This window comes from Pleuronectes platessa, chromosome 17, assembly GCF_947347685.1.
Source record: "Pleuronectes platessa chromosome 17, fPlePla1.1, whole genome shotgun sequence".
Classification (NCBI taxonomy): domain Eukaryota; kingdom Metazoa; phylum Chordata; class Actinopteri; order Pleuronectiformes; family Pleuronectidae; genus Pleuronectes; species Pleuronectes platessa.
The window spans coordinates 23,375,478-23,403,443 of NC_070642.1; the positions used below are offsets into that span (position 1 = coordinate 23,375,478).

The following is a 27,966-nucleotide window of genomic DNA, read 5'->3' on the forward strand; positions in this document are numbered from 1 at the left end:
GTGTCTGTGTTTGGGACAAATAATAAATGCATCCTAATCTTAATGGAACCAGCTGGATGGAACCAGTTGGATGGAACCAGTTGGATGGAACCAGTTGGATGGAACGCGTCAAAGCTTCATGAAGCTTCATCACTAACTAGTGTGTGACATGTAGTTTTCTTGTGTAAAGAGAATGAGAAGTGTGTGTGTCTGTGGGGGTGGGGGGGGGAGTAGAGACAGGAAGAGAAGAGGAGAAATGTGGGGGGCAGAGGAAGGAGGGAGGGAGAGATGAACCTGGAGGACAGATGGATGTGGGGGGGTTATCAGCTGGAGGAGGAGATGTGTTGGGGGGGGGGGGGGGTATGGAGGTGGAAGAGGGGTGAGGAGGAGGAACAGGAACAGAGGAGGAAGCATCATCTTCATCATCATCACATCCTCATCATCAGGATACACCGAGGACTCACGGAGCCTCCGCCGCCGCAACGGAAGCAGCAGACCCGGGGACATGGACTCTGAAGGCAGCCGATCCGCGGCCTGCACCGGCTCCAGCCTCCTGCAGCCGGTCAGCCTGATCACCGACCTGCCGCTGGACCAGGTAAGATCCACCGGGAGCCTTCAGCACATCACCACCGGGGCCGAGCCTTCAAGCCCGGGAGCTCCGGGGCGGAGACCGGCTCCTCGGTCTCACGTTCACCGCGTTTTAAGCGACTCCCGCGGCCAGAGTCTGACAAATAAACCGGGCTGAGGAGACACGAAGCCCGGGAGGCCTGGTATGTCTCCAGAGAGGGAACCTGAATGATGCTGCAGCGGGAAATATTCTAATATTAATAATGATAACAATTACAAAAATAATATTGATGATGATGATAATAATAATAATGACATTAGTAATGATAATAATCATCACCAGCATTATTGTTGTTATTATTATTATTACCAGTCTGCCCACAGAACCCCTGAACGTGTTGTTTCCAGCTCAGCGAGTTTCAGCTGCTTCCTAATTGAATGAATGAGAAATATTATAATAAGAGGGATCAATAAACTGATGCTGACACGTCATCATCTTTCAATCAAACCACCTCTTTTATGTCTGTCTTAGGTCCCCTCCCCCTTTATCTGATTAATGCACCATGTGTTCACACTTGACCAATCAGGAGTCAGTCTCAGCTGTCAATCACGAGGTCTCCGCCTGTTTTTATATCATCAAATAACTGATTCAAACCAAACTGATCAGAAACACTTGAACAAACATCAGTGAGATAAGAACGACCTGAAATGACAGAAACATCTTTACAAATATATAATGTGTCATCTGTTAACATGGAGGAGGTTTAAGACCTCTACTGCAGCCAACCACCAGGGGGCGATACAGATGGTTTAGCTTTACTTGTCATCTTGTCGTCCATGTTTATTAACAGACAAACCTGCAGTGTGTGTCTGTGTGTGTGTGCAGGTGAACTTTGTGGTGTGTCAGCTCTGTGCTCTGCTGTCGGCCTTCTGGTTTCGTCTCTTCCTCCATCCCAGTAAAACCAGTCCCTTCATCAGACACATGGTGGCGACTCTACTGGGACTCTACTTCGCTCTGTTCTGCTTTGGCTGGTTAGTTGAATTCTGTTCTGAACAGATCGATGTCATCAGTGGAGAGTTTAGAAATTCTTCTTAATTTCATAATTCTCATGATTATGACTATAATGCTTTTTCATAAAGTGACCGGCATCTGTTTTCTATATTGTAAAAATCCTCCTGCCTAGTTTCGAAAGTCTTTAAACATTTGTCTTCCAACATTCACTGTAATTCATCAAACTACAACCTGACTTTGAAATATCCCAATGAAGATAACTTGATAAAGAAATAACTGAACAGGTATTATTATGAACTCTTCACTCAGGATTAACTTGTACAGTACTGGATGTGCTCGATCCCCTGGAAGCGTCTAACTTTGTCCCTGTGTCTTGTTGGTGTCAGGAACCTTTGGTTTATGTTTTCAGCAGGAAGTAATGAGCTCAGGGGGTTAACCCTAACCTTAACCTTTATGACCTCTGGAGGATGTCCAGAGAATTGGGTTTGGACCTTCTCTAGAGTTCATCTTTTGCACATGAACAACATAGCAGGTGAATTTCTGCTCCGAGTCGTTCATATCAACAACAGACATGTCTCCAGGATTCAGGTTAGAAGTGGATGTTCCATATTAATCCTGCAGCGGAGATCACATGCTTTGTTTCAGCACTTTAACACGGTTCAGCTCTTATCACCACAAACTCTCTTGACATCTTCTACGTCTTCTACCTGTAGGACTCCACTTTTTCTTCCCGAGATTTGTTTTTGTTTTTGTATGTTTTTATTTGTGCTTCTGTTGTGTGTTAGCAGCGTCATCACCCCCCCCCCCCCCCCCCCCCCACTCGCTCGCTGCGGATCCTTTGCTGTGTTCTCACATCAGCTCATTCGGACATTATCCATATTTTTTGCGTGGAGGCAGGACGGAGAAAGTCCGGATCCTCTTACGCTGACATTTCGTCCACACATGCAGTACCTTGTCGGAGAATGTCAGGAGATTATCTGTAGCTCAGGCCTGAACGCAGCTATAATCACGCATAATATCTCTAAGTTGGTGTTTCGCTCCATTGCTAAATTGTATAACTGTGTGCAGCGCTATCTGCCTTGTGCTCGCTCTTGCTATCGTCCATAAAGACTTTAGTGTCCAGACAGACAGACCCTTCAGTCTTTAGTCTCTGTCCCCTAACCCTCCCTGAAGACTCTCGTCTATGTACCTGGCACCCCCACTACCAGCTGATTTTATTTTGTTTCATTTAATATGATCTTATTCTATATTCTTTTATCTTATATTATTTGGCTATTGATATTTTGATGATGCTGTCTTCTTGTTATACCTTCAACTTTGTGAAGCACTTTGCTCCACTAAGTTGTTTAAATGTGCTTCATAAATGAAATTGACATTGACGTTGACACTACGTCATAGATTAAATTAATTCTGCAGAGAAAGTAAAACAAAAGAGTTCTTTCCTGACCCATACGATATCCCTCCACCAGGTGAACTGGTATTCTGTTCTGTAGTGTACTTTTACTTGATTTTTGTATTGTTTGTTTAGGAATCACAATTACACAAGTACAAAGAATAAAAAAGTCACCAGGAGTAATACAAAAGTGTTGAGTGTTGAATCTTGGAGGCTTCCTGTGTTTTCCAGGTACGCACTTCACTTCCTGGTGCAGAGCGGACTCACCTACGGCATCATGATCCTGACTGGAGTCCAACACATGCACAAGTAAGTTCACAGAGGGCCTCATATCACTGGTTTATCGTGTGTTTCTAATAAAAATCACAGCTTTAGATAAGTGGTAAATAAAGGGACAACTGATTAATGGATCCATGTTGAAAACCTCAGAAGAAGAATTGTTGGTGAATCAGTCCAGAGTCAGATCTCCATCTGAAGTGAAGGAAGCATTTTATTAGTTCTTATTCCACTGGGACTTTAGAGATGGACTTCTATTAAATTCACTTATTTTCAGAAATATCTTATTTTATATTTGAATTTCAACTTTTGCTGCACAATGTCATGATTTTGTTAAAAGTTCTTTTGTTCTTTTTTTGACACCTGTTGAGAAATGAAGGCAACGATCGCACATTTCCAAACTACAAAATCCTTTTCTGATCTTATTAACATCTCTCAGTGGATGTCTGCACACCACCTGAAAATCAACCTTGATAAGACTGGACTACTTTTGCTGTCAGTGAAAGGCCCCTCCCACCCGCGACCTGACTATGACCTTTGACAACTCTGTGTTAGCCCCCCCGCCCCCCCCCCCCCAAGCCTCTAGGTACCTGGTGTGACACTCGTTCCTGTAGATTCATGCTGCACAACATCGGGAGAACACTGGTCTGGTCCAGGTTCGGTTCCAGGCCCTGGTCATCTCATTCCTAGACTACTGCCCCCCCCTCCTGGCAGGTCTACCTGCTGCTGCCTCTGCAGCTCATTCAGAAACCAGCAGCTCCACTGGTCTTTGACCTGAGTTCACTTCTTACGCTTCTCCGCTCCCTTCACTGGTTACCAGTGGCTGTTCCCTTCAAGTCTCTAGTACTTGGTAGATCGGGTCCAGTCTACTTCCAAGACATGGTCTTAACTTACAGCCCGTCCACTCCGCTCTGCATCGACCAATCAGCTGCTCCCTCACTGCGAGGGACAGCTGTCACTCAACAACATCACATTGTTGTTCTGGCTCCTAAACGGTGGAACCAGCTCCACATGGACATGAGGACAGAAAGTCCACACATCGTAAAGACACATCTCTTCAGATTATAGTTTGGATACAAAATATAATTAAAAAAAACACATATATATGTAAATATATTTAGTAACACTTATATGGCGCCTTCATTTATCACTTTGTAGTTTGACTTTCTTGAAGCAAATTGTACTTTCTTGAGTCTTGTTCTGGTTTGTTCCTCATGGTTGATGCACTTCTTGTGAGTCGCTTTGGATAAACATGGAGCATGAAATGTAATATCTTATTTTCATATTTTCACAGAAAGTTTACACATAACATGCAGGACAAAACTTTTGTTTTAGAAGCAAAAAAATGTAAACATGGTAAATGATTTGTCCTCTAGTGCCCCCTTCAGGACGAACCTTACATGTTCACAACTGTTTGATTTTCAGATACTGTCTCCTGGTGGCACTCAGCTATCTGAGTCTGTGTCAGATCACTCGAGTCTACGTCTTTGACTACGGCATGTACTCAGCTGACTTCACCGGGTAAGACTGATCCCGGGGCAGAATCTTCCGCCTCCACCTGTAGGTGTTAACTTCACTTCTGCTCTTCTCTCTGCAGACCCATGATGGTGATCACACAGAAAATTACCAGCATGGCATTTGAAATCCATGATGGTGAGCAAGTGATCTTACACATCCTGTTTACACCTGAGACGAGTCGAGGCACGTCACCTGTCCTTCATGTTCAGATTCTGTTACAGTCTATGTCACCACCGCTAGAAGGTCAAAGGTCAAGGCATGACATCAGTCTCTCAAATGAAAAAGAAATGTGTCAACAACAAATAAATATGAAAAGGTCATTCCAGCTGCTCCTTGCCAGGATCGCTAATAGTTCAAGGTTACTGCAATTGACTGTTAATACAGATGGACAAGATGGCAGCTCCCAAAAGTCAAGCCTGAAAAGTCATTATTGACTGACTTGTGATTGGTGGAGCGCGTGTATGGGCGAGACCTCGATTCACAATTTCACGACTTCACGGACTCTACAAGTTGGCAACCTTTGTTCTGAGCAGAGACGTGTCACACATATTAATTTACAGTCAATAATCTGGTGACTGTGTCAGTCTGCTGCTCAGAGAACATCACCTCCAACCACTCGGACCGGAAACCACGTTAAGAGAAAACTGACGTGTTGCAGCTTGTTGATGGTAAACACAGTAAATATTTATTGTTTTATTTCTCCTTGGACAGGAATGGCTGGAAAAGAGGATAATCTGACCCCGGGACAGAAGATTTTGGCGATAAGGTTTGTGTCACTGTGTGGTTCAAACTTTTACCTTAAAGAACCATGATAAAAGTCAGACCCCCCGCAGAGAAGCCACACCCCAATGCAGAACCCCCCCGCCGCAGTGTAGAAACCTCAGAGTGTGTTCGGCTGAGCAGTGAACCGTGGTTTCTCCGTCTGCGTGTCTTCAGGAGGATGCCCAGTCTGCTGGAATACTTCAGCTACAACTGTAACTTCCTGGGGATCCTGGCCGGACCCACCTGCTCCTACAACGACTACATCGCCTTCATTGAGGGAGACCCCCGTCGCCACAGGGACCAGGGCGCTGATGGGAAGTCCAGTGTCAAGCGGCGGCAGAGCGAGCCCTCACCAAACGTAGGTCGTGTCACTCTGATGAAAATCTCCCAGGACCAATGAAAATCCAGACACAGTGAGAACGAAAGTAGAATAATATCCTTTTTTCCCTCAGACTGAGGTCGTCCGTAAAGTGACCACTTCCTTCTGCTGCCTCCTGCTCTTTCTGTTGGTGTGTAAAGTTTTCCCTGTGGAACGAAACATCGACGACGACTTCATCGCCAACACAACGTTCCTCTCTCGGGTGGTCTACCTGTACCTGTCCATGGTGACCACCAGACCCAAGTACTACTTTGTCTGGACTCTGGGTGAGGGTGTACCGCCTGTCTGACCTGTCCAACACCTGTCTGGCCTTTAGTCCGTCTCACCTGTCTAAAACCTGTCTGTCTTCTCAGCTGATGCCATCAACAATGCTGCAGGTTTCGGCTTCAACGGTTACGACAGTGACGGCTCTCCTCGCTGGGACCTGATCTCCAACCTGAGGATCCTGAACATCGAGGTGAGGATGCTAGTGGATTTGTTTTGTCTTATTGATTGATATTGATCGTTCTGCGTCTCCGTCCGATCACCCACATCTTCTCTGTCTCGTTCCAGTTTGCCACCAGCTTCAAAGTCTTCCTCGACAACTGGAACATTCAGACGGCTCACTGGCTCAAACGGTTTGCAAACGTTTATTCTACTGCCTCTGAGGTGAAGTAACCACTGAAGCACGGCACCCATTCACTGTCCGCCAGTTATTGAAAAGAGTGATTCAAGGTTCTTTTACTCACCCAACACAGTCAGAGGTTCAGTGTGAAAAGCTGCCCCCTGCTGGCGGATATGTAACACTAACAGCCAGGCCACATCTGACACAACAAAACAGTTCAATCTCTATATGAGTCGACAACGAGACACTGGATAGAGAAGAGAGTAAAACCAAAGATGGATTATATTAAACAATGAATGACCTTAATGTCTCTTTGTGGTTATTCTCTCTAGTAATTTTTTGTTTTATGAATCTTCCGCTTTGTGTGTCTCTCTGGTTATGAAGGTGTTTTGAGGGTTAAGGCGAGAGATTGATGTCAAATCACTTTTCAAACTAATCCTGCTTTTTTGAATCTGATTCATTGATATTGTTTCATTAATGTACATGACAAACAAATGACCTATATGCAATGTATACAATGTTTAACCTCTGTTTGCATGTCTGACCTCTGACTGACAGAGTGTGTTACGAGCGATGTCCCTACCACCCGACAGCAGCCACCTTCATCCTGTCGGCCATGTGGCATGGAGCGTATCCAGGTTACTACCTCACCTTCCTCACCGGCATCGTCATCACACTGGCTGCCCGAGCGGTGAGCGGTCCCAATGAAAGCCGAATCAATGACAACAGTTCTGGGTTTATGCTAATAGATTTGTTTCCTCTCAGGTCAGACACAACGTTCGGCCATACTTCCTTCAATCACCCTCCCACAAACTGGTCTATGATGTCATCACATGGGCGGCCACTCAGATCGCCATCTGCTACACAGTGGTGCCTTTTGTCCTGTTGTCTGTCGGTCCATCAATAAAGTTTTACAGGTGAGTTTGTCACCATAGGTTTAAGTCAGGTGAACTTTATGTGTACAGGTTCAACTCAGGTTAACCTTCTATCTTGTTGCCTCCACAGATCGTGGTTTTTCAGTCTCCATATCGGCTGCGTCCTGTTGGCTGTGGCATTGCCAGTCAAACGGAGACATCTCCACCTTAGGGACCAGCAGAGAACCCTCCCCCAGGAGCCGCGTCAGCATCCCCTGGAGGCTATAGAAAGTAACTGCAGCCAGAAGGAAAGAAACACATGAGAGAGAAGAGAAAGAGCAATCGGGCAAAACATAATATTTCCATTCAGTTGTTTAGAAAGAGGAGGTGAGCCTCATCAGGCTGAGCTTCCTCCCTTCTGCGATACAGAAACATGATGGTCAGGTTAAAATACTGTATTATTTGAACTCATGGGGCAAAAGGATACAAAGAACAGGCCATGAAATTATTTTCTCATAAACGACTGCCAGGATAGCATCTATATGTACTGAACTATCATGGCCACCTGGGTAGTGTTAAACTGACTCCATTTTGTTTGTAGTCAGAAAGCTACTGACTGTCCATCTGCAGGAAGGAATGAAGAAAAGGAGGAAAAGGTAAAAGGGTAATTGGGACAACAGTCGAACAAATGATTGTAGATGTTATATGCAAAAACAGAATGAAGAAGCGAGGAGTAAATTAGTCGAGTGAAAACGAGTGAAGGGGTGAATGAGCAGGTCAGTGAGTTACTGCATTAACGAGTAAATGAATGTTTTCTCCTCCACATTGATCTAATCTGACAGACTGTCATTGTCTCATCATCACAGTATTCAGACTAATCACTTTTGGAGAACGTGCCAATGATTATTAAACTCAGTCGCCTTAGGTCTTACGTTTTTTACAAGACAAAGAGAATTTTCACTCTGTCCTGACGTGTGAGTGGTGACAGCGACGTCGTGTTTACATTTGTAAATGTCATGTTGTTATTTATGTAACCAATCTTTCCGACGAGGCATCAATTATTAAGGCTTAATTGGCTGTAATTACTGGCTGTTAATAATTAATAATGATAATATTGCTAATGAATAAAAAAGTTTTATTATGTAAAATTGACACTCTTCATTTACACTATTTAAAGTTTGTACAAACATTTGCATACACATATTCATATTTTATTCATAATCATATATATACATATAGCTCTTTTTTAACCCTTCTAATTTGTTTAATGAATTAGACCAAAAACAAAAGGTCGGATGACTATGGGCTCATCTGCGAAGCAGTAAATGAATTATCATCTATCAATAAAACTACTGATTACTGCTCATTAACGCTTAATAAATGAGGCCTTAACAGGTGGTACCATGTTCTTTATGATATGTGTTGTTGTGGATGTTCAGAGTCCGAACAAGGAAAAACAAGTGTAACAACATTTTTAGAATGAGTTCAAACTGTGAAATTCGAACGTCCATGATGTGATAAGAAATGCTGTTTTTTAATATTTTTTTTACCTTTCCATAGACTCAACAAATTTCCCATGTGGTTGAATGCAGTGATTAAATAGATTGGTACAGGTATTGATTCAATTTTATTTATTATAATTTATAATTAATTATATTATATATTTTATTGTTTTAATTTTATACAGGGATGTTTCTTGGTTCAAATTAGCTCCTAAAAAGAATTGGGTTTAATGATTCTACGCCATGTTTACTAACAGCTTAACACTTTGATTTAAGGACTGAGCAATTCAACAGGTAGAAGATAATGAGTTGAGATAATGTGAATAATTGATTAGTTGATGCACGGAAGAATATGTTTCAATTTCTTTTTTTATAAGATAAATGAAAAATAATTGCCAAACATAGTTCCAGGTTCTCATGTGTGAGGGTTTTCTTTGAAAGGAAATCTCTGAGTCTCAAGATGTCTCTTGCACTGTGGGACATTAGCATTTTTATTTTTGATATTTAAAATGATTAATTGAAAGTTAATTTGATCAGTTAGACTGTTAGCGGGCTCAGTTTGTTTGGTGTAAGATGTTTTTAATGTTTAAACACAACTAAATGGACAAGTGGTTCATTTAATGACAAATGTTTTTTTCCTGCAGTTTTAAAAGTTTGTTCCTTCTCAGTGTTTTGGTTTCATACATGAATAAATCCATTCAGTGCAGTATCGCGTCTCAATGACTCATCGTGTTAAGACTTCAAGGATCTTATGAACGCTCTGTTGAACTTCAGTCAGCGTCACGTTTTCCATTTTCTCTTATCAGTGTTGTTAAAATGTTGTGAACATAAAAAAACGAAACTTTAACCGTTGATTTTTTTTACTGAAACCCATCATGAGAAGAGAGTGTGTCGCCGTCTCTTCTTAACCTGCAGCCACAGTAAGTCAAAAAGTTACAGTGGTAAAATAAAGCTGGAATGATGAAAGGAATAATAACTCATCTGTCACTCGCCCTTTAAACCTGATAAACTGATAATGAACGAGACTGAGCAGGTTCCTGCTCTGACCCTCTGATTCTGACCATAAGTCACTACATTTATTACTCACATGATAAGATAATCATAATAACATCATTGGACATGGAAGGGAACACCATGGTTAACCCTTTTTAAACCAGTTTAGGGCGGTTCCTTTAATGCCAATGAACTGTTCTAGTCTCTGTAATAAAATGTGATGATCGGTATTGTTGAATGCTGCAGTGAGATCTCACAGGACGAGGACAGACGCTAACATCTGAAGCTATTAGAAGGTTGTTTGTGACTCTAACCAAGTCTCCGTGCTGTGATTGGCTCCTAACAAAATAAAAAATGCAATGTTTTTGAGAGGAAACTCTTTTAGTTTAAAATATAATATTCAACAGGCTGTTAGTCACATGTTAAATTATGCTAACTTTATTAGCAGGCTAACTGTGTGAGAATAAAACAACAATGTACGAAGTTTGATTAATTCAGTGATAATGAAACAGCACAGAATCATGAATTAAAACCAAAATAATTAATTATATATCAATATAATTAGCAGCCTTTTACACAGACGGAAACTGTGCTTTTATTGTGAAGGAACTGAACGGAAGTGGTTGTTGTAGCTTGACGCTCAGATCAAGATGGCGGCTGTTGTCGAGGTGACGCTCTGAGCTCGCGCTGTCATCCGAACCCAGGCCGAGAAAACCCGAAGCTCCGGAACCGAATCACGACCACAGCCGAGTCCGGACGAACAGAACCGAACCGAACCGAACCGATTCTGTCGTGAAGGTAAAACGTTTGTTTTCTCTGATGAGCATCCTCATCGATGACGTCATAGATTCCCGGTTTGACACTCGTAGTGATGAACAATTAAAAAAATTATCGATTAATTTCTGATCGATCCCACAGTGTGTGAGTCCGTGTATGAGTCTGTGTGTGTGTCATTCCTTGTGAGTGTGTGTGAGTCCGAGTGTGAGTCTGTGCGAGTTCATGTGTGTTAGACTGCCATGATCACATCATCAGGTCAATGTGTGATCACATGATCAGTAATTGTAAAAACAGAATTCATAGTGTAGAAAAATACATTATGAATATTAATATCTTTTCTGACAAAGCATCGAGCAGACTTCAGCAGGAGGTTGTTTCCATGGTAACAGCAGCACCTATTATTGGTGCATCAGGATGGAGCTGCGCTCTGAAGCTGCGCTCTGATTGGCTGCTGTCCTCCATCTTCTCTGGGCTCTTTCCCAGCTGCTCCCTTCACTGGTTACCAGTATCGTGCTGGGACGGGATCGGGTCCAACCTCACACCCGTCCACTCCGCTCTGCATCGGCCAATCGGCTCGTTGCCCCCCCACATCCCTTCAGACTACAGGATAAACAATAGAGAACTTATACGTCACTAACATGTCGCACTTTGTACTTTGGCTTTCTTGAAGAAATTCTCTTGATTCTTGTTGTTCTGGTTTGTTCCTCGTGGTTGATGCACTGGTTGTGAGTCAGCTCCATGAAATGTTATGAAATAATGTAAAAGTGGTGTTTATCCAATCAGGACGTTCATACTGCACATGCTCAGTTTATGTCATCTGAATATTCACGTGCACAGAAAAATGGAGGTGTGACTCTGTAGTGATGTGTTTGTGTCAGCAGGGGGCAGAGTGATCGCAGTCATGGACACGACCACATCCATCAAGATGACCACGCTGGCGATCCAGAACCTGTTCAGCTACGTGGAGGAGGAGAACCTGTCGGCTCTCAAAGCTCACCTGGACCGGTTCAAGGAAGTGGACGGACGCAGCGACGTACGACTTTTATTTAATCGTAACTTTCAAATCATAAATAAATTCACATGTAGCCATCGTCCAAGTATAGAATCACTTTGAGATTCTAATTTTGTTTTCTATATTTCTATTGTAGTTTTTCTGCTTCATGTAATTCTGAAAATGTTCGTACATTTGATATTGATTTTTTTCTCTCTCTCTCTCTCTCCCTTTTTCTGTATGTCTCTGTCTCTGTCTCTCTCTCTCTCTCTCTCTTTCTGTCTCTCTCTCTCTGTCTGTCTCTCTGTGTGTCTCTGTCTCTGTGGACAGAATGGACAGACACCCATCATGCTGGCGGCGGAGCAGGGCAGTCTAGAGATTGTTCAGGAGCTCATCAGGAGAGGAGCTAACGTCAACCTGGACGATGTGGTGAGTGAAACAAGCGCTCCTTCTGAACCTCTGCTCTGGTTTCTAGGAAACACAGTCCAGTACTGATCTCTGTGATTGTTTTGTTGCTTTGCTGTGTGTGTGTGTGTGTGAGTGTGTGTGTGTGTGTGTGTGTGTGTGTGTGTGTGTGTCTGTGTCTGTGTGTGTGTGTTTCAGGACTGCTGGTCGGCTCTGATCTCAGCAGCTAAAGAAGGTCACATGGACGTGGTGAACGAGCTGCTGGAGAACAGCGCCTACATCGAACACCGAGACATGGTGACAACACACAACTGACACCCACACACACACACCTGACACACTGGTTAAACACACTGTGTCAGTCCAGTTGCCAACGTGCAATCTGTACGGATTCTGAAAATATTAGAATGAATCAGAAGTGGTTTTGTCTTAGAGATGAAAGGTTGAGATTCAGTGTCACAGCTGTGGACGTGTAAACATGTGGACACGGGCTGACATGATGTGGCTGTGTCTCAGGGAGGATGGACAGCTCTGATGTGGACGGCTTATAAAGGTCGTGAGGACGTCACCAAGCTGCTGCTGGAGCATGGAGCCAACCCCAACACTACAGGACAGGTAACACACACTCTCACACACACACACACACACACACACACACACACACAAACTGTAGCTGCCAGCATGTTGAAGCAGACAGAGACAATGATGTATCATCATCTAATATTCATGTAACACACAAGTTAGTCATGGAGTTCCACAAGGTTCTGTACTGGGACCAATACTGTTCACCTTATAGATGCTCACTTGAGGCAACATCATCAGAAAGCACCACGTACACAGAGAAACACTCTGACCAGGCACCTCGGTATTAATTTGGCATTAACAGTTATTTTCAGTCAAAGAGTTTTGTCTCTCCACAGTAAAGTGTCTGTTCGTTGAGGGAACTGTTGAGACAGTACACACTGTGGAAAGATCCTTGAGATAATGTGTGTTGTGATTTAATAAATAAAACAACGCGACACAAACACTGAGAAACACTGACACTCCTAACTCTCTCTGACAGCAATACAGTGTGTATCCAATCATCTGGGCCGCAGGTCGAGGACACGCCCACATCGTCAAACTTTTGCTACAGAACGGAGCAAAGGTCAACTGTTCTGACAAGGTGAGCTGATGCTTAGAAGAACCATGGAAATAGGACCAATACATTCATAGGAAGGTCTAACCAACTGTAAATACATGAATATCGACGACATCTTTATTTAGTCACTTATCATCTTTATATGTTTGTCACAGTATGGGACCACCCCTCTCATCTGGGCGTCCAGGAAAGGACACTTTGACTGTGTGATGCACCTGCTGGAGAACGGAGCTGATGTCGACCAGGAGGGGGCGGTACGTACGCTTTTGTCACAATAGGAAACTGCTCACTGAGAGTAGTCCAATCACAGAGTGACTGTTTTAATAAATAATTGATTATTGATCACTAACTCAGACACTCTGATGCACGGGCCACGCTAGACGTGGACCGGCTGTTCTGCTATGTTTTTACATCAGCTTTGAGTTGAAATTTACCATAATTAACAGCATTTTTACTATGATATCGCTTTACAGCAACTTTTGTCGGACATTGGAAGTTAGTTTTACATGTTGGTCATCGTCCTGTGGTTTTCGCTGAGAGAGGGAGAGAGAAGAGCAGAAGAGCCTCTCAGCTACCGATCGTCCTCCAGTGTGGCCCTGGCGTGATGTTACCATGGGTTCTTCTCTTTTTCCTTCTGGTCAGAACTCGATGACGGCTCTGATTGTGGGGGTGAAAGGCGGGTACACCGAGGTGGTGAAGGAGCTGTTGAAGAGGAACCCCAATGTCAACATGACTGACAAAGACGGAAACACTGCACTGATGATCGCCGCCAAGGAGGGTTACACCGAGATCGTCCAGGACCTGCTTGATGCCGGGACATACGTCAACATCCCGGACCGGGTGAGACACACACACCGCCATATGTGCATATATTTCAAAAGGAAGGGTTATATATACTATATATATACTTACATGTGTGTGTGTGTGTGTGTTACAGAGTGGTGACACAGTGCTGATTGGAGCAGTGAGGGGGGGTCATGTGGAGATCGTCAGAGCTCTTCTTCATAAATACGCCGACATCGACATCAGAGGACAGGTGAGAACAAGGAACATGAATAAATATATTACCACTGTTACCTGCCATCATCATCCCTTGACCTTACCTTAACCCTAGTCCTAGCCCTCATCCTAACCCTTACCCTAGACCTCACCCCTAACCTCACCATTGACCTCCCTTGGTCCTCGCACTGGTAGGTGTTAGATTTGAGAATCAGGTTATGTGTCTCTGTTGTTTCCAGGAGAGTAAAACTGCTCTGTACTGGGCTGTGGAGAAAGGAAACGCCACTATGGTGCGAGACATCCTGCAGTGTAACCCTGACACCGAGACCTGTACCAAGGTAAGACCCGCCTCCCCCCGACTCAGCTACTGGTCGAGCCTCAGAGTCGACATCACGCAGACATGACATGGTGGCTTTGTGACTTTATGATGTGGTGGTTCAGTGTCTTGGACGGAGTGACTGAGGTGACGTGGTCATTTTGTGACTTTGGTTTTGCTGCTTCCCGTATCAGGACGGAGAATCTCCGCTCATCAAAGCAACGAAGATGAGGAACATCGACATCGTGGAGCTTCTGCTCGATAAAGGAGCCAAAGTGTCGGCTGTCGACAAGGTGAGAACATGAAGACCGGTGAAATGCAGATTCAGAGGCTGCGATCAAAATGTCATGATCAATATCAGACAAGCAGAATGTTTTTACTACAAGAATTCACTGATTATAGACATAAAGCAGAGAATCATCTTTATTAAGAACCTGAAACAATTTAGCTTCAACATTTTCTCTACAAAGTTGTATTGATCATCAACATTATCAAGGGGTTAACCTCTAACCCTTCAAATATATTGAACCCTTTTAACATTATATGTAATTCTTTCATTTATATTCAATTTAAATATTCTTTTATCATTTATATGAAATATATTTATCTTTTGAAACATGATTAAATTATGGTTGAAATTAAGCATAGCTATAATTTTATTGTTGGTAATACTATTTGAAAAAATGAACGACAACTTCTGTTGAGTCATCACAGATTCAGCTCTTTGCGTCCTTGTCGTCATGTGATCCCAGAAAGGAGACACGCCCCTTCACATCGCTATCCGTGGTCGGAGTCGCCGCCTGGCCGAGCTCCTCCTCAGAAACCCTAAAGATGGCCGTCTGCTGTACCGACCCAACAAGGCGGGAGAGACGCCGTACAACATCGACTGCAGCCACCAGAAGAGCATCCTCACGCAGATCTTTGGAGCACGTACGTGCACTGAAGGTCATGTAGACATCATGTGTGCATCTGAACACTGTATTGACAGAACACACCTGCTCCTCCTGCAGGTCACCTGTCCCCCACCGACTCGGACGGAGACATGCTGGGTTATGATCTGTACAGCTCGGCTCTGGCTGACATCTTGAGTGAACCCACCATGCAGCCGCCCATCTGCGTGGGTCTGTACGCTCAGTGGGGCAGCGGCAAGAGTTTTCTGCTCAAGAAGCTGGAAGGTGAGCACCTGAACACACGACACAAGAACACACCAACACACACCATGTGCTAACCTTCCTCCTGCTCCTGCTCAGATGAAATGAAGACGTTTGCTGGACAGCAGATCGAGCCCTTGTTTCAGTTCTCCTGGCTCATCGTGTTTCTGTCTCTGCTGCTCTGCGGTTCCGTCGCCATCGTCCTCGGCTTCACCGTTGACCCTAAACTGGCCATGGCGGTTTCCCTCAGCCTGCTGGCTCTGCTCTACGTTTTCTTTGGTAAGATTTGGCTCGTTGTGACAGGGTTAGGGGTTAGGTCGATTCCTCTCTGTTCCTGTGGTGTGGAATTAAAGTGTGTCGTCTCGTAGTGGTGGTGTATTTCGGCGGGAGACGGGAGGGCGAGAGCTGGAACTGGGCGTGGCTGCTCAGCACTCGTCTGGCCCGTCACATCGGGTATCTGGAGCTGCTGCTAAGGCTGATGTTCGTCAACCCACCGGAGCTTCCGGAACAAAGCACCAGAGCTCTGCCTGTCAGGTGAGCACGCCCTCCAGAGTCTGTCAGTCGGTCTGTCTTATATTATCAAATTAATTCAAACTGTTTTTATAATCGATTTGAATCAATTTAATGAATTAGTTGTTGCAGTTATCATCTCTTCTTTTCGCTGAGTCATGGTTGTGCTGAACATCAAAACAACAATGACCTCTGACCTCTGTCGGACCTGTCGTCAGGTTTCTGTTCACAGACTACAACCGTCTGTCCAGCGTTGGAGGAGAAACCTCGATGGCTGAGATGATCGCCACGCTGTCTGACGCCTGCGAACGAGAGTTTGGCTTCCTGGCTACACGTCTGTTCAGAGTGTTCAGGACTGAGGAGACACAAAGTAATCACGCAGACACACACACACACACACACACACACACACACAGACACACACACACACAGTAATTATTTTGTTTCGCCATCTCAGGTAAGATGAAGTGGAAGAAGACATGCTGTGTTCCATCCTTCGTCCTCTTTGCCGTGGTTCTGGCCTGTTTGGTGACCGGCATGGCGCTGCTGGCCATCTTCAAGGTGGATGGAGAGAACCAGACGGTGAACACCATGCTGATTGCCATCGGCAGCATAGTGGGTCTAGCTCTGCTGCTGAACTGCAAAACGTGGTGGCAAGTGACCGACTCGGTGCTGAACTCTCAGAGAAAGAGGCTCCACAGAGCCGCCAACAGGATGCACAAACTAAAGAGCGAGGGCTTCATGAAGGTGAGCCGGTCAGAAGACGTCAGTCTTGTGGTTTTAGTTTGCAGGTTCCCTCTAAAGCTTCACATTTCCTGACTGTGAGGCCTTTATCGCGAAATATGTCAATCTATAGAGTTACATGACCTTGGGTGTCATCTTGCAGGTCCTGAAGAATGAGGTGGAGCTGATGGCGAGGATGGCGAAGACCATCGATGGGTTCACGCAGCATCAGACCCGGCTGGCGGTCGTCATCGACGGACTAGACTCCTGCGAACAGGACAAAGTTCTGCAGATGCTCGACACAGTGAGGACGCCACACCAGCAAACAACAATATATATTGCCATGATCATTTTATATAATATATTTTGGAATTATGATTTTAGAATTAATCAACAAAGAGCTATTCACATGTTTATTAAAGTTCAGCTCAAAGAACCTGAACTGGAGAATCAGATGTGTGATGGAAATTCATCTTGAGATTTGAAATAATGAAATTCTCCGACTGGAGTTGCTTTTGAGTCTTTATAATAATAAGCTCTGCAGAGTTTACACAACAAGCACGGGTGCTCAAAATGGAACAACTGGCCGCAAGTTCACAAAAGCCAGAACTTATACAAAGAGGCATTTCATTAGACATGATATGAAAAAAAGACATGAGACATGAGATCATCCTCTGTGTCTTATCAGCTGTGTCAGTGGAATTTTCCATGACAGATGTTTTTGAGAACAACAACTTTACTGATATTAATGAGTGACTGTTGCGATGCTACAGAGCAACAGTCACATGTTTATCAACGTTTTTTAATATTGAGATTGAGAGCAATTCAGATGTCAGGTGCTTTCATTCTAAAAGACAGGTGGAGGGCTGTGTGTGATGGGAGGTTATGGCAGGTTTTCAGATGTCAGGTGCTGTGCTCACATCTGCGTATTCCTCCTGCAGGTTCGGGTCTTATTCTCCAAAGGTCCGTTCATCTCCATCTTCGCCAGCGACCCGCACATCATCATCAAAGCCATCAACCAGAACCTGAACAGCGTCCTGCGAGACTCAAACATCAACGGACATGACTACATGAGAAACATTGTCCACCTACCTGTCTTCCTCAACAGCAGGGGGCTCTCCAGTGCCAGGAAGATGTGTGCCCCTGCTCCTGCCAACGGAGACACCGCCAACCCTGACGGTAACCACCGCCACCCTAACCCTAACCACCAGCAGGACGCAAACAAAAGCACCGAACATTGAAATTTCTATTTTTATTCAGAGCAGGAAGATAAAACTGTCGTCCTGGAGAAGAAAGAGCCTTCAATAAAAGAGTAAAAAAGATAATTATTTAATTTATCAAATTAAAAGTTTGGATCATGTTAGTTATTGATTGTACAAATCTATAATAATATTATTGATAAAAACAACAATAGTAATAATAATAATGGATTCCGTATAAACTCGCCATTCAGTTAGATTTGTATTAGATTGTTAGGGTAGTTGGTTTATCTCTAACTTCTCTGTCTCTCCATTCTCTCTGTTACAGGTTGGCAGGACGAGTTTGACAGGAAACTGTCTCAGAACAGTTTGGGAGAATTAACCAAGTTCGGCAGCAAGACGGCGCTTGCCCGCAGGGTGAGAGTGTGTGTGTGTAAGTGTGTGTTTGTGTGGGTTCAGACAGATTCAGACAACTTTATTAATCCCATGGAGGGCATTCATCTGTAGCTTTCCCCGTTCACGATCACACAAACAATATCCAATATGATAGGTGTCAAAAAGCACAGGTCCATAAACAAAGAGAGAAGATTAGGGAGGTAAAATAAATAGAAATAAAAAATAATATTAGATAATAAATACAAATTTGTTCTATGTTATGTGAAAAGCACAGTCATAAAAGATGTCATTTAAAATGGCTACTGTCTGAGTTTGATCAGCCTGAAGCATCACCGTGAACTCATGAGACAAAACATGATCAGATTGGATGATATATTATTTTTCAACGGATTCTCCCAGAGGGAAAAAAAGTCTCTTTACTTGAGTCCAGTGATCTTGGACTGATGACAGTGATACACAGGCTGTTCTTATCTTTAATTAATCCATTGAACCAACAGATTAAAGACAAAGTTAAATGTGTGTGTGTGTGTGTCTTCACTCTATTAAAACATCAGAAAAATGTATTGCATGTTTTGCTTGAGGAAACGTGAGTAGAGGTGCCAGAGTTTGAACCTCTGACCTGTTCAGTGGACGATCCAGGATCTGAGTAACATTTGATGTCATGTGTGATCATGTGACCTGGGCTCTGTGTTCAGGACACGTACCGGCGCCGTCAGGTGCAGCGCTCGGTGACTCGTCAGATGTCGTTCGACCTAACGAAGCTGATGGTGACGGAGGATTGGTTCAGTGACATCAGCCCGCAGACCATGAGGAGGCTGCTCAACATCGTCTCTGTCACAGGTTCATGACCACGCTCCTTGCTACACCAACTTCTACCTCCTGTTAACATCAGTCATGTCATTCTACAGATGTTTTGACAGATGACTTCTGGTTTGTGTGAGCAGGTCGTTTGCTTCGAGCCAATCAGATCAGCTTCAACTGGGACCGCCTGGCATCGTGGATCAACCTGACGGAGCAGTGGCCCTACAGGACTTCCTGGCTCATCCTGTACATGGAGGAGACGGACGGCGTCCCTGACCAGGCCACACTCAAGACCGTCTATGAGAGGTCGGCAGGAGAACTGAGTTCAGCTAAAGGTCAAAGTTCATCATCTGTGTGACATGACAACATTGTGACGTGTCCTCTGTCTCGTAGAGTATCCAAGAACATCCCGACCACAAAAGACGTGGAGCCGCTCCTGGAGATCGACGGGGACGTTCGCAGCTTCGAGGTCTTTCTGTCATCACGGACTCCGGTCCTGACCACAAGAGACATACGCACATTTCTGCCGTGCACCGTCAATTTGGACCCGAAACTACGAGAGATCATCGCAGGTAACATTACGATGCAGTACTTAACACTATTTGGAAAACATCTTTCCTGAGAACTGATTCAGATGTTTTCTCTGTCTGATACAGATGTCCGTGCGGCTCGTGAGCAGATGAATATGGGCGGGGTCACTTACTCCCCCCTCCCCCTGCAAGAGGCTCAGCCCCGCCCCACCTCAGTGTACAGTCAGGTGTCGTCAGCATGCTCACCCTCCGCTTCCTTTAATGGACCTTTTAACCAGCCACCAGGGGGCATCATTTCCCCGCAGCCTCACAGCAGCTATTACAGCGGCATGGCAGGACCACAGCACCCCTTCTACAACAGGGTTAGTACAGGCTGCACCCTCTTATGTCACGTCATGATGTCACTCATGTGGACAGGTGCAGGTAGGGGTCATTGGCCAGGCGACAGTTAATGCTGTGATGTCATCACCTGCTCACCTGGTTCACCTCACTCATCGTTGATTTAATTCACTGTGGCTGCAGCTGCAGTACCAGCTGCAGCCACAGTGTGACAGCAGTGATTCATCTTTTGATTGGATTGGTTCTTTCTATTTTTGTTGTCCAATCATTTCCATAAACATTATTTTGATTTTCTACCCTTCCCAGCCATATTTCCCCCATCACCTTTACCAGCTGCCACCCCCGATCGTTGCATCCTCCTTTTCATCACACCTTTATCCACGCCCGCCACCTAAAGCCTCGTCAAGCAGGGACGCCACCGCTGCACCTGTAAGTACACAACACATCTGAGAGCAGTGATTGGTCGATTTCCTTTCATGAAGAAAAACAAACGTCTTCATCTTGACCACTCCTGCTCATCTGGGATTGGTCGACTGTTCTCCTGACGTTTTCTTTACATCCACTATTTCATTCCTTACAACTCTCTCTCTGTCTCTCTCTCCCCCACGATTCAATTCAAGCAAGCAACCCATTCAGCAAGCTTTATTTGCATGAAAGTTACATTTATCCGATTACAAAGCATCAATCAGAAAATTTATAAGAATAATTAATAATAAGACAACATTAGAAAAAGAGAAATGAAAAGAACAACGCAGATGGAGTGAATGTAGAGGCGAATTGTGAGGAGACAAACTATATCTACAGCTGTCGGGTCTTATGTTTCTTCTCTCTTCAGTTGTGACATCACTGACATGTTTACCTGCGTCAATGACACTGACACTTGATATTCATCAAGCAGATGTTGCATTCTGGACAGTTTATCAACATCTGGGACTTGTCTTCATTTTTCTGAAGAACTTTGTCCTGATGTCCTCATATGTGCTGCATTGCTGCCAGAAATGCTGCTCTCTCTCTACTTGTGTGGACAGAGAGGACACTGTGTCTGTACAGCTTGTTACACTGTGGAACAAGTTCTCCTGGAGAACAGATCAGACATGAGAATATCACATACATCTCTCGATGAATAAGGCCGTGGTGGGCATTGTTCGGGACGAGCGCCTGGTTCACCTGCTGGTTGAGAAAGGTACTGGATGATCAACTAATTGCTCTCTTACCTTTGTTTCTGCCATCTACGGGTATTACCGTGTCAGGTGTTCACCAGTGTATCCCCAATGAGCCTTTGATAAGGAGTTGGTTCTGTTTGGAAAGATGCTGGGGGTTTCAGAGCAGTTGGACTGCAGCATGTCCAGTCCCTGCAGACAGGGCGTTCATGTATTTCAACAATACATCGCAAACTTTAAAGGTGTCATTCAAAGTAAAATATTGAAGTGGTTTCTACATGGTGTAACCTGCCCGAATAGAGAGCAAGCAGCTTGCATTTCAGGCAAACAGCAACCTGAACATGACACAGACAGCGGTACCACACAGCAGGCGGCTGAAGAAACTGGAACCGGTGATCCTGGTACAAAGAGAGAGGAAGCAAACAAGCAGAACAGTCAGTTAATAATGATGATGTGGATGAGGTGCAGGCTAGATATAGAAAAAGTGGACAGACAAAAACTGTGAAAAATAGTCAGGCAGCTGCAACAAGTGAATCACACGGTGAAAAAGCTGAAAATGAAGATGAGAAAATGTGGGTTTCTATTATCTGGGATGTTGTCTTCTCTGCTCATTGAACCTCTTTCAAATCTGCTCAGGCAGTTTCTCAATCTGACCATTGCATCTGATCATTAAAGAACCTAATCAATAAATCTGATTCAGTTTAAATCAATCAATCAATCTAATTTGTTTAGCCCATATTCACAAATCACAATTCGTCTCATTGGGCTTTAACATGGTGAGACATCCTCTGTCCTTCACCTTCAACAAGAGTCAGGACAAACTACTAAAACCCTGTTAACAGGTACAAATACATAGAAACCTCAGAGAGACACATGTGAGGACCCGTCTCCCAGGACGGACACAAGTCAACAGATGTCAAGTGAAGGAAACATCATCAGGATTAAAGTTTTCAGCAGCATTGATGAGGGGAAACATCTTGAAGGATAACTTCAATACTATATGTCAATCAGTCCTGCTGCATCATGGTCTCTGGTCAGCAACCAGCAAGATCATGATCCACCATCCAGATCGGATCCACTATAGTCCACAGTCATTGTCCACTGCCACCAGTTAGGATCCATCATCAGCCGCCGCAACGGCCGTGGTCCACCACCATTATGTGATGCCAACGCGACACAGGATCCACCATTATTATAACGATCAGCCGGCACAACATAGAATCCACCAAACTGGATCCACCATCGCAACACCGACATGCGATCCATAAATCACAATCCATGATGATGTGGCCACAGCGGGCGATAAGGCACAGGGACTCCGGGGAACAAGATGCAACTGTTTGAACACAGAGGATGAACCCTAACCTATTTCTACAGGACCAACTAATATAACTCATGTTTCCTTTTTCGCTTGCTTCACTAATGATGGTGTCTCTTCAAATTACTTTTTTAAACATTAAAACATTTTGACCCAAGTTTTTGTTTTTCTATTTCGACTTGTTCAGGGTTCGGCCTCCATCGTGTCAGGCCCTCCTGCCATTCTCCTCAGCTCCATGACCACGGAGGCAGTCTGTGAGCGTGTGCGGCAGATCGAAGGCATCGACCAGAGCATGATCGGACCGTATGCCACCACTATCAGGAAGGTCAGGGACACAACAGCGTTATCGTGTTCCGAGCATGTGAAGCCTAACACGTTTACAAAGATGAAATTATGGTTTTTATTTGTCTTTCATCATTTTTCAGGCAAACGTCAATGGCAGAGTTTTGTCTCAGTGTAACGTTGATGAACTGAAGAAGGAGATGAATATGAACTTTGGAGACTGGCAGCTCTTCAGAGCCACGGTTAGTATGAACCCTGAAAACACTGCAACACCACGTGTAACGACTCGGATCATATCGCTCGTCTTCTACGTTCACTCTCATCGTCAATGTTAAGTCGTTTCATACGGTTTTAAACAAACTAAAGAGAAAGTTGCAGAAACAGGTGATACATTTCCTAAAATCTATTTATTTAACTTGTAATTGCTTTTTAAATCTTTTTGAACAAATATTAAATTCACGTCTCACTGAAACAAAATGTTGTTTTCTCTTCAAACTCAGCTGAGCTCATAGTCTCTGAAAAAAGGGGTTAGGGTTAGATATTCATCAGAAGCATCATATCAGCTCTTGCCCTGTTTTGTTCTCAGATAAGAAACACTTTTATGAAGACAGAAAATCTGAACTGTAACAAGCTGTAACTAAACTATGAGATGAGAATTTATTTTATTTTCATACATTGATTATTAGTATCAATCTGCATCACTGTAATTTTCAACACGTAGTAAATGTGTTGTTGTTCCTGCTGCAGGTTCTGGACATGCGTCATGTAGAGAGTCGGGTGCTGCATGAGGAAGTGGCCAGTGAGCAAGGCAGCGTTGTTGGAGGTAACGCTGAAGTAGGACGGCGAGTTGTGGCAAAGCCTCACGCTGGCACTGCCAACACAGATGCTTCCCCGATGTACAGCTTCAACCTGAGCTTCGAGGAGCTGAGCAACATCGGACTGGACGAATCAACAAGACGCGGAAATTCTCAGTGGATGGTAAACACATGAAAGACGACCTCTGACCTTCTAACCTTGCAGTTGGAATGTGTCAACATTTATTTTAATTTTGTTTATTTGTTCAGACTGATTCTTTAACTCATTCTGATTTTCAAAAACTCAAACGCTTTTCAAATCTACAATTTGAAATAACCCCTTAGCCAAACCTTAATTAGAATCAGTAATTTGCATTTGACATAATATTGAGTAATTTTGATGAAACAACCCCAACAACAAACTGGAAACCTTTCTTCTGTCGTCAGGGTGGAGCTCATCGCACCGCAAGCATGACCAGCCTGAACTCCCAAGAGTCATCCAACGACATCGCCAAGCTGACGGACAAGCAGCAATCCGAGTACAGCAACGCTTACCAGGAGTACATTGCCCAGATGGCCCAGCTGGAGATGGGTGGCGGTGGCGGAGAGAAGCCCATTCAACCACAGCCGGGACAGTTTATGACATCATCTTCAGATGACAAGAGTAAGAACGTTGTTGAGCAGGATGGACACAAACCCTTCACTAAGAGGAGTGGCAGCAAGGTGGTGTCGGACACTGACTTCACCTCCAATGGTGATGCCCTTGACCCCATCACGGAGGAGGATGAAAAGGGTGACCACAGATCCTCCAAGTCCCTGCTGACCCACAAAACCTCAGCTGAAAGAGGCGGGCTGTTCCAGGGTGCTGCCGACCTGAAGCTGAAGGCTGGTGGAGGGCTGCGTTACCAGAAGCTGACCAGTGATGACGAAGAGTCCGAAGAGTCAGATAATGCCCCCTTGCTGAAAGATGGCAAGAGGGTTGGAGAACCCAAACTGCCTGGTGGCTCACTGGCGCTGAAGGGGAAGGACTACCTGTCGGACGCCATGCTGGATAAGAAGGACTCGTCCGACTCCGGTGTGCGCTCCAACGAGAGCTCCCCCAACCACTCGCTGCAGGATGAGGAGGCGGATCTTTCACAGCTGGAGAGGGCCAACTTGATTGAGCTGGACGAGGAGAGCCAAGCCAGGAAGCAAGGTCTTCCCAGCAGCCTCAGTGGCCTTCAGGATCCAGCTGTTGCTCGCATGTCCATCTGCTCCGAGGACCAGTGCAGCCTGCTGGCCAGCAGCCCAGAGGAGAGCTGGCCCTCGTCCAAGAGTTACAACCTTAACCACACTCCAAGCAATGTGACGCTCAACAACAACACCAATTCCCAGCAGGGCAACCGTCCCCGCCAGCCTGGAGAGGGCTCCAAGTCCTCCACCAACCCCACCTCCTCGTCCACCGCTGATGTCATCATCGCCCAGAGCACCGGCACAACCGGATCTTCCGGGACTGCCGCCACCAGACCAGGGCCGAATAATGAGAATGTCCGCGTGGTTCACCTGAAGAGGGGTCTGAAGCCTGGGGACCCGCCAGAAATCTGCGCCGTGTCCTCCGACACTGTCACCTTCGGCGAGGAGCGCGAGAGCATCCTTTGACCTCATCGTAAAAGATCGAGAGAGCACTGAGGGTCCGGCAGGAGCTGCCCCTCTGCCCTCTGAACCAATCAGAAGCTTGTGATCAGATGAGTTGTATTTAAATGTTTGACTTTCAGAGGTCAGAGGAGCGGTTGCTGCTGGTCTGTATGTTCAGTCTTGATGTTGCATGATCAGTCATAGTAGATGAAGCTCAGTAGTGACATATAGAAGCTGCAGTATGATTTGTATTGTAACATTTACTGTTCATTCATGTCTGAGACGGAGAAACAGAAAATGCATGCGTTTTATGACAAATAATGAATTTAACTCAATGTTTCTGTGAAGAAGCCTCGTCAGAGTCTGAACATCAGACACAAAGTGAAGCAGAGTGGCTTTTATTCTAGTGCTGTGTAGTAGCTGCTATGAGCTAGTATTGACATAAGAGCTTTTAGATATGCATATATGTATAACATGTAATCATTGCTAATGAAAATCCTAAGTGTAGCTGCTCGTATGTTGTCATCTTCAGTACGTGTGCTGCACATGTGATGTAAACATTAAAACACGTGAAACATAAAATAAGCTGTTGACACAGTAAACATGTTTCATTAGGAAACTTAACAATTTAGATGTATTTATAAAAAACGTTTTGTCTGAAAAATTTGTTTTTCTGTTACTAGAAAATATCAGATTCATGAAATGTAAAGTGATTTTAAATGTTAACGTGTTTGTGTGTTGTGTTTACGTGCTACATTACATGTCATTCAGCCGACACTTTTATCCAAAGCGACTTCCATTTTGTGAATTCAACATCTACTGTATGTTCAGGGTTCAGTTTCTTGCCCAAGTACCCCTCGTCATGGGCTGGGATTTGAGCCGCTGACCTTCAGGTTGGAGGACGAGCCCTCATGCTTCAGGTTAAAAGCAGTGAGTGACGCTCATTAGAGCTGAAACTGATAATTGATCACTAAATATTGAGGAAAAATCATAACCCACGTTTTAGAAAACGAACAACTGTAGTAAACAGATGACATTGACCCTGGTGTCTGGCTGCAGTATTGATCATAAAACCCTCCTCCAGGTTAGCAGATGGGACAGGGACCAAACTCAAAAAGTAGACCTTAAGTAAATGTTTGTCAAAGATGTTTCTGATCTGTTTGTTTTTAATTTGTTAATTGATGATACTATGTTATTGATTATCATTGCTTCAACATGATCAGGGAAGGAAGTCGTGAAAGTTCAAACATGAATTGGAATAAAAACGTGAAAAGTAAAATGAATTATTTATACCATTGCCGATTATTTGACTATTCAATAATATTGATCAGTGTCAGATCTACTGAAGCTGCATGTTGATGTAACATATGTTTTGCCAGTGTTGTGTTCATCGCCTTAGTGCTGCTCTAATCATGTGACTTTAATAAACTTAAATAAATGGTGAAAACTGATGCTGCGTTTATTGATTAACTTTTGTTAGGGTTAGGTGATGACGATAATATCCAGGGCCCTGATCAACAGGACCACTGTAGTGCACGGGCCTCTCCGAGGACCTCTGGTGGTGCTCCTAAGCTGATAATACAGTTATAACACGCTGAAAATACAGATACGTGGACTATTTACAATAAAGAAGCTGAAATTACAGATGAACGAACAGTAATAAGCATGTTTAATGCTATTTCACTCCACCCGTCCGAGGGAGGGTTTGTGGCATAGTCAGGTAAGTAAGGTAAGTCAATTTTGATTTAGTCTGGAAGCCCTGTCGCGACGTTTCGAAATGTTTGTTTCTTCTTCAGGCAAGGGCAGGTATGTACACTACCGTTCAAAAGTTTGTGGTCACTTAGAAATTTCCTTATTTTTCCAATACTAGCCCTGTTTTTTTCAATGAAGATAACATTAAATTAATCAGAAATACACTCTATGCATTGTTAATTTGGTAAATGACTATTCTAGGTGGAAACAACTGGTTTTTAATGATATATCTACATAGGTGTATAGAGGCCCATTTCCAGCAACTATCACTCCAGTGTTCTAATGGTACATTGTGTTTGCTAATCGCCTTAGAAGACTAATGGATGATTAGAAAACCCTTGTGCAGTTATATGAGCACAGCTGAAAACTGTTGAGAAGCTTTAAAACTGGCCTTCCTTTGAGCTAGTTGAGTATCTGGAGCATCACATTTGTGGGTTCCATTATACTCTCAAAATGGCCAGAAAAAGAGAACTTTCATGTGAAACTCGTCAGTCTATTCTTGTTCTTAGAAATGAAGTCTATTCCATGTGAGAAATCGTGAAGAAACTTTACATTTTCTACAACAGTGTGAACTACTCCCTTCAGAGAACATCACAAACGCTCTAACAAGAGTAGAAAGAGAAGTGGGAGGCCCTGGTGCACAACTCAGCAAGAAGACAAGTATATTAAAGTCTTTAGTTTGAGAAAAAGACGCCTCACAGGTCCTCAACTGGCAGCTTCTTTAAATGGTACCTGCAAAACACCAGTGTCAACGCGACTCCCGGGATGCTGGCCATCTAGGCAGAGTGGCAAAGAATGTGTCCAGAGCACTGCCTCCTTGGCCCCCCCGGGCAGCCATGATTGGGCCCCCTGAAGAGCTCCTGTCCCCCATACACCGCACGGCCCAAGGAGATGCTTCTGATTCTTCCAAGCGACTGATTTTGGATTTC

The 27,966-nt window shown here is 44.3% G+C and overlaps 2 protein-coding genes across 5 annotated transcripts; both read left to right on the plus strand.

Moving 5' to 3' along the window:
• Window positions 1–448: 448 nt before the first annotated feature.
• mboat2b (membrane bound O-acyltransferase domain containing 2b) lies at window positions 449–9,442 on the plus strand. The gene is made up of 13 exons (XM_053445298.1): window positions 449–574; window positions 1,433–1,578; window positions 3,183–3,260; window positions 4,653–4,748; window positions 4,825–4,880; window positions 5,457–5,511; window positions 5,682–5,865; window positions 5,960–6,152; window positions 6,240–6,343; window positions 6,439–6,503; window positions 7,049–7,181; window positions 7,256–7,407; window positions 7,496–9,442. Exons 1-13 carry the CDS (start codon window positions 485–487, stop codon window positions 7,665–7,667), a joined length of 1,524 nt encoding a protein of 507 aa, XP_053301273.1. The 5' UTR covers window positions 449–484; the 3' UTR covers window positions 7,668–9,442.
• A 1,031-nt stretch (window positions 9,443–10,473) lies between these two features.
• kidins220b (kinase D-interacting substrate 220b) lies at window positions 10,474–26,736 on the plus strand. 4 transcript variants are annotated; one of them, XM_053445296.1, is made up of 29 exons: window positions 10,474–10,637; window positions 11,495–11,649; window positions 11,938–12,036; window positions 12,211–12,309; window positions 12,529–12,627; window positions 13,076–13,177; window positions 13,309–13,407; window positions 13,796–13,993; window positions 14,091–14,189; window positions 14,392–14,490; window positions 14,663–14,761; window positions 15,221–15,398; window positions 15,479–15,643; window positions 15,719–15,898; window positions 15,988–16,153; window positions 16,348–16,499; window positions 16,587–16,876; window positions 17,016–17,156; window positions 17,794–18,031; window positions 18,380–18,468; window positions 19,143–19,287; window positions 19,392–19,554; window positions 19,642–19,820; window positions 19,905–20,140; window positions 20,424–20,546; window positions 22,783–22,920; window positions 23,021–23,119; window positions 23,625–23,855; window positions 24,119–26,736. In XM_053445296.1, the coding sequence occupies exons 2-29, from the start codon at window positions 11,518–11,520 to the stop codon at window positions 25,307–25,309; spliced, it is 5,229 nt and encodes a 1,742-aa protein (XP_053301271.1). In that variant the 5' UTR covers window positions 10,474–10,637; window positions 11,495–11,517; the 3' UTR covers window positions 25,310–26,736. The 4 variants fall into 4 exon arrangements, 3 of the variants coding, with proteins under 3 accessions (XP_053301271.1, XP_053301270.1, XP_053301272.1); XM_053445295.1 differs by having other exon boundaries at window positions 11,498–11,649; XR_008342187.1 differs by lacking the exons at window positions 23,021–23,119; window positions 23,625–23,855; window positions 24,119–26,736 and adding an exon at window positions 21,146–21,300 and having other exon boundaries at window positions 11,498–11,649; window positions 22,783–22,918.
• The last annotated feature ends 1,230 nt before the right edge of the window (window positions 26,737–27,966 follow it).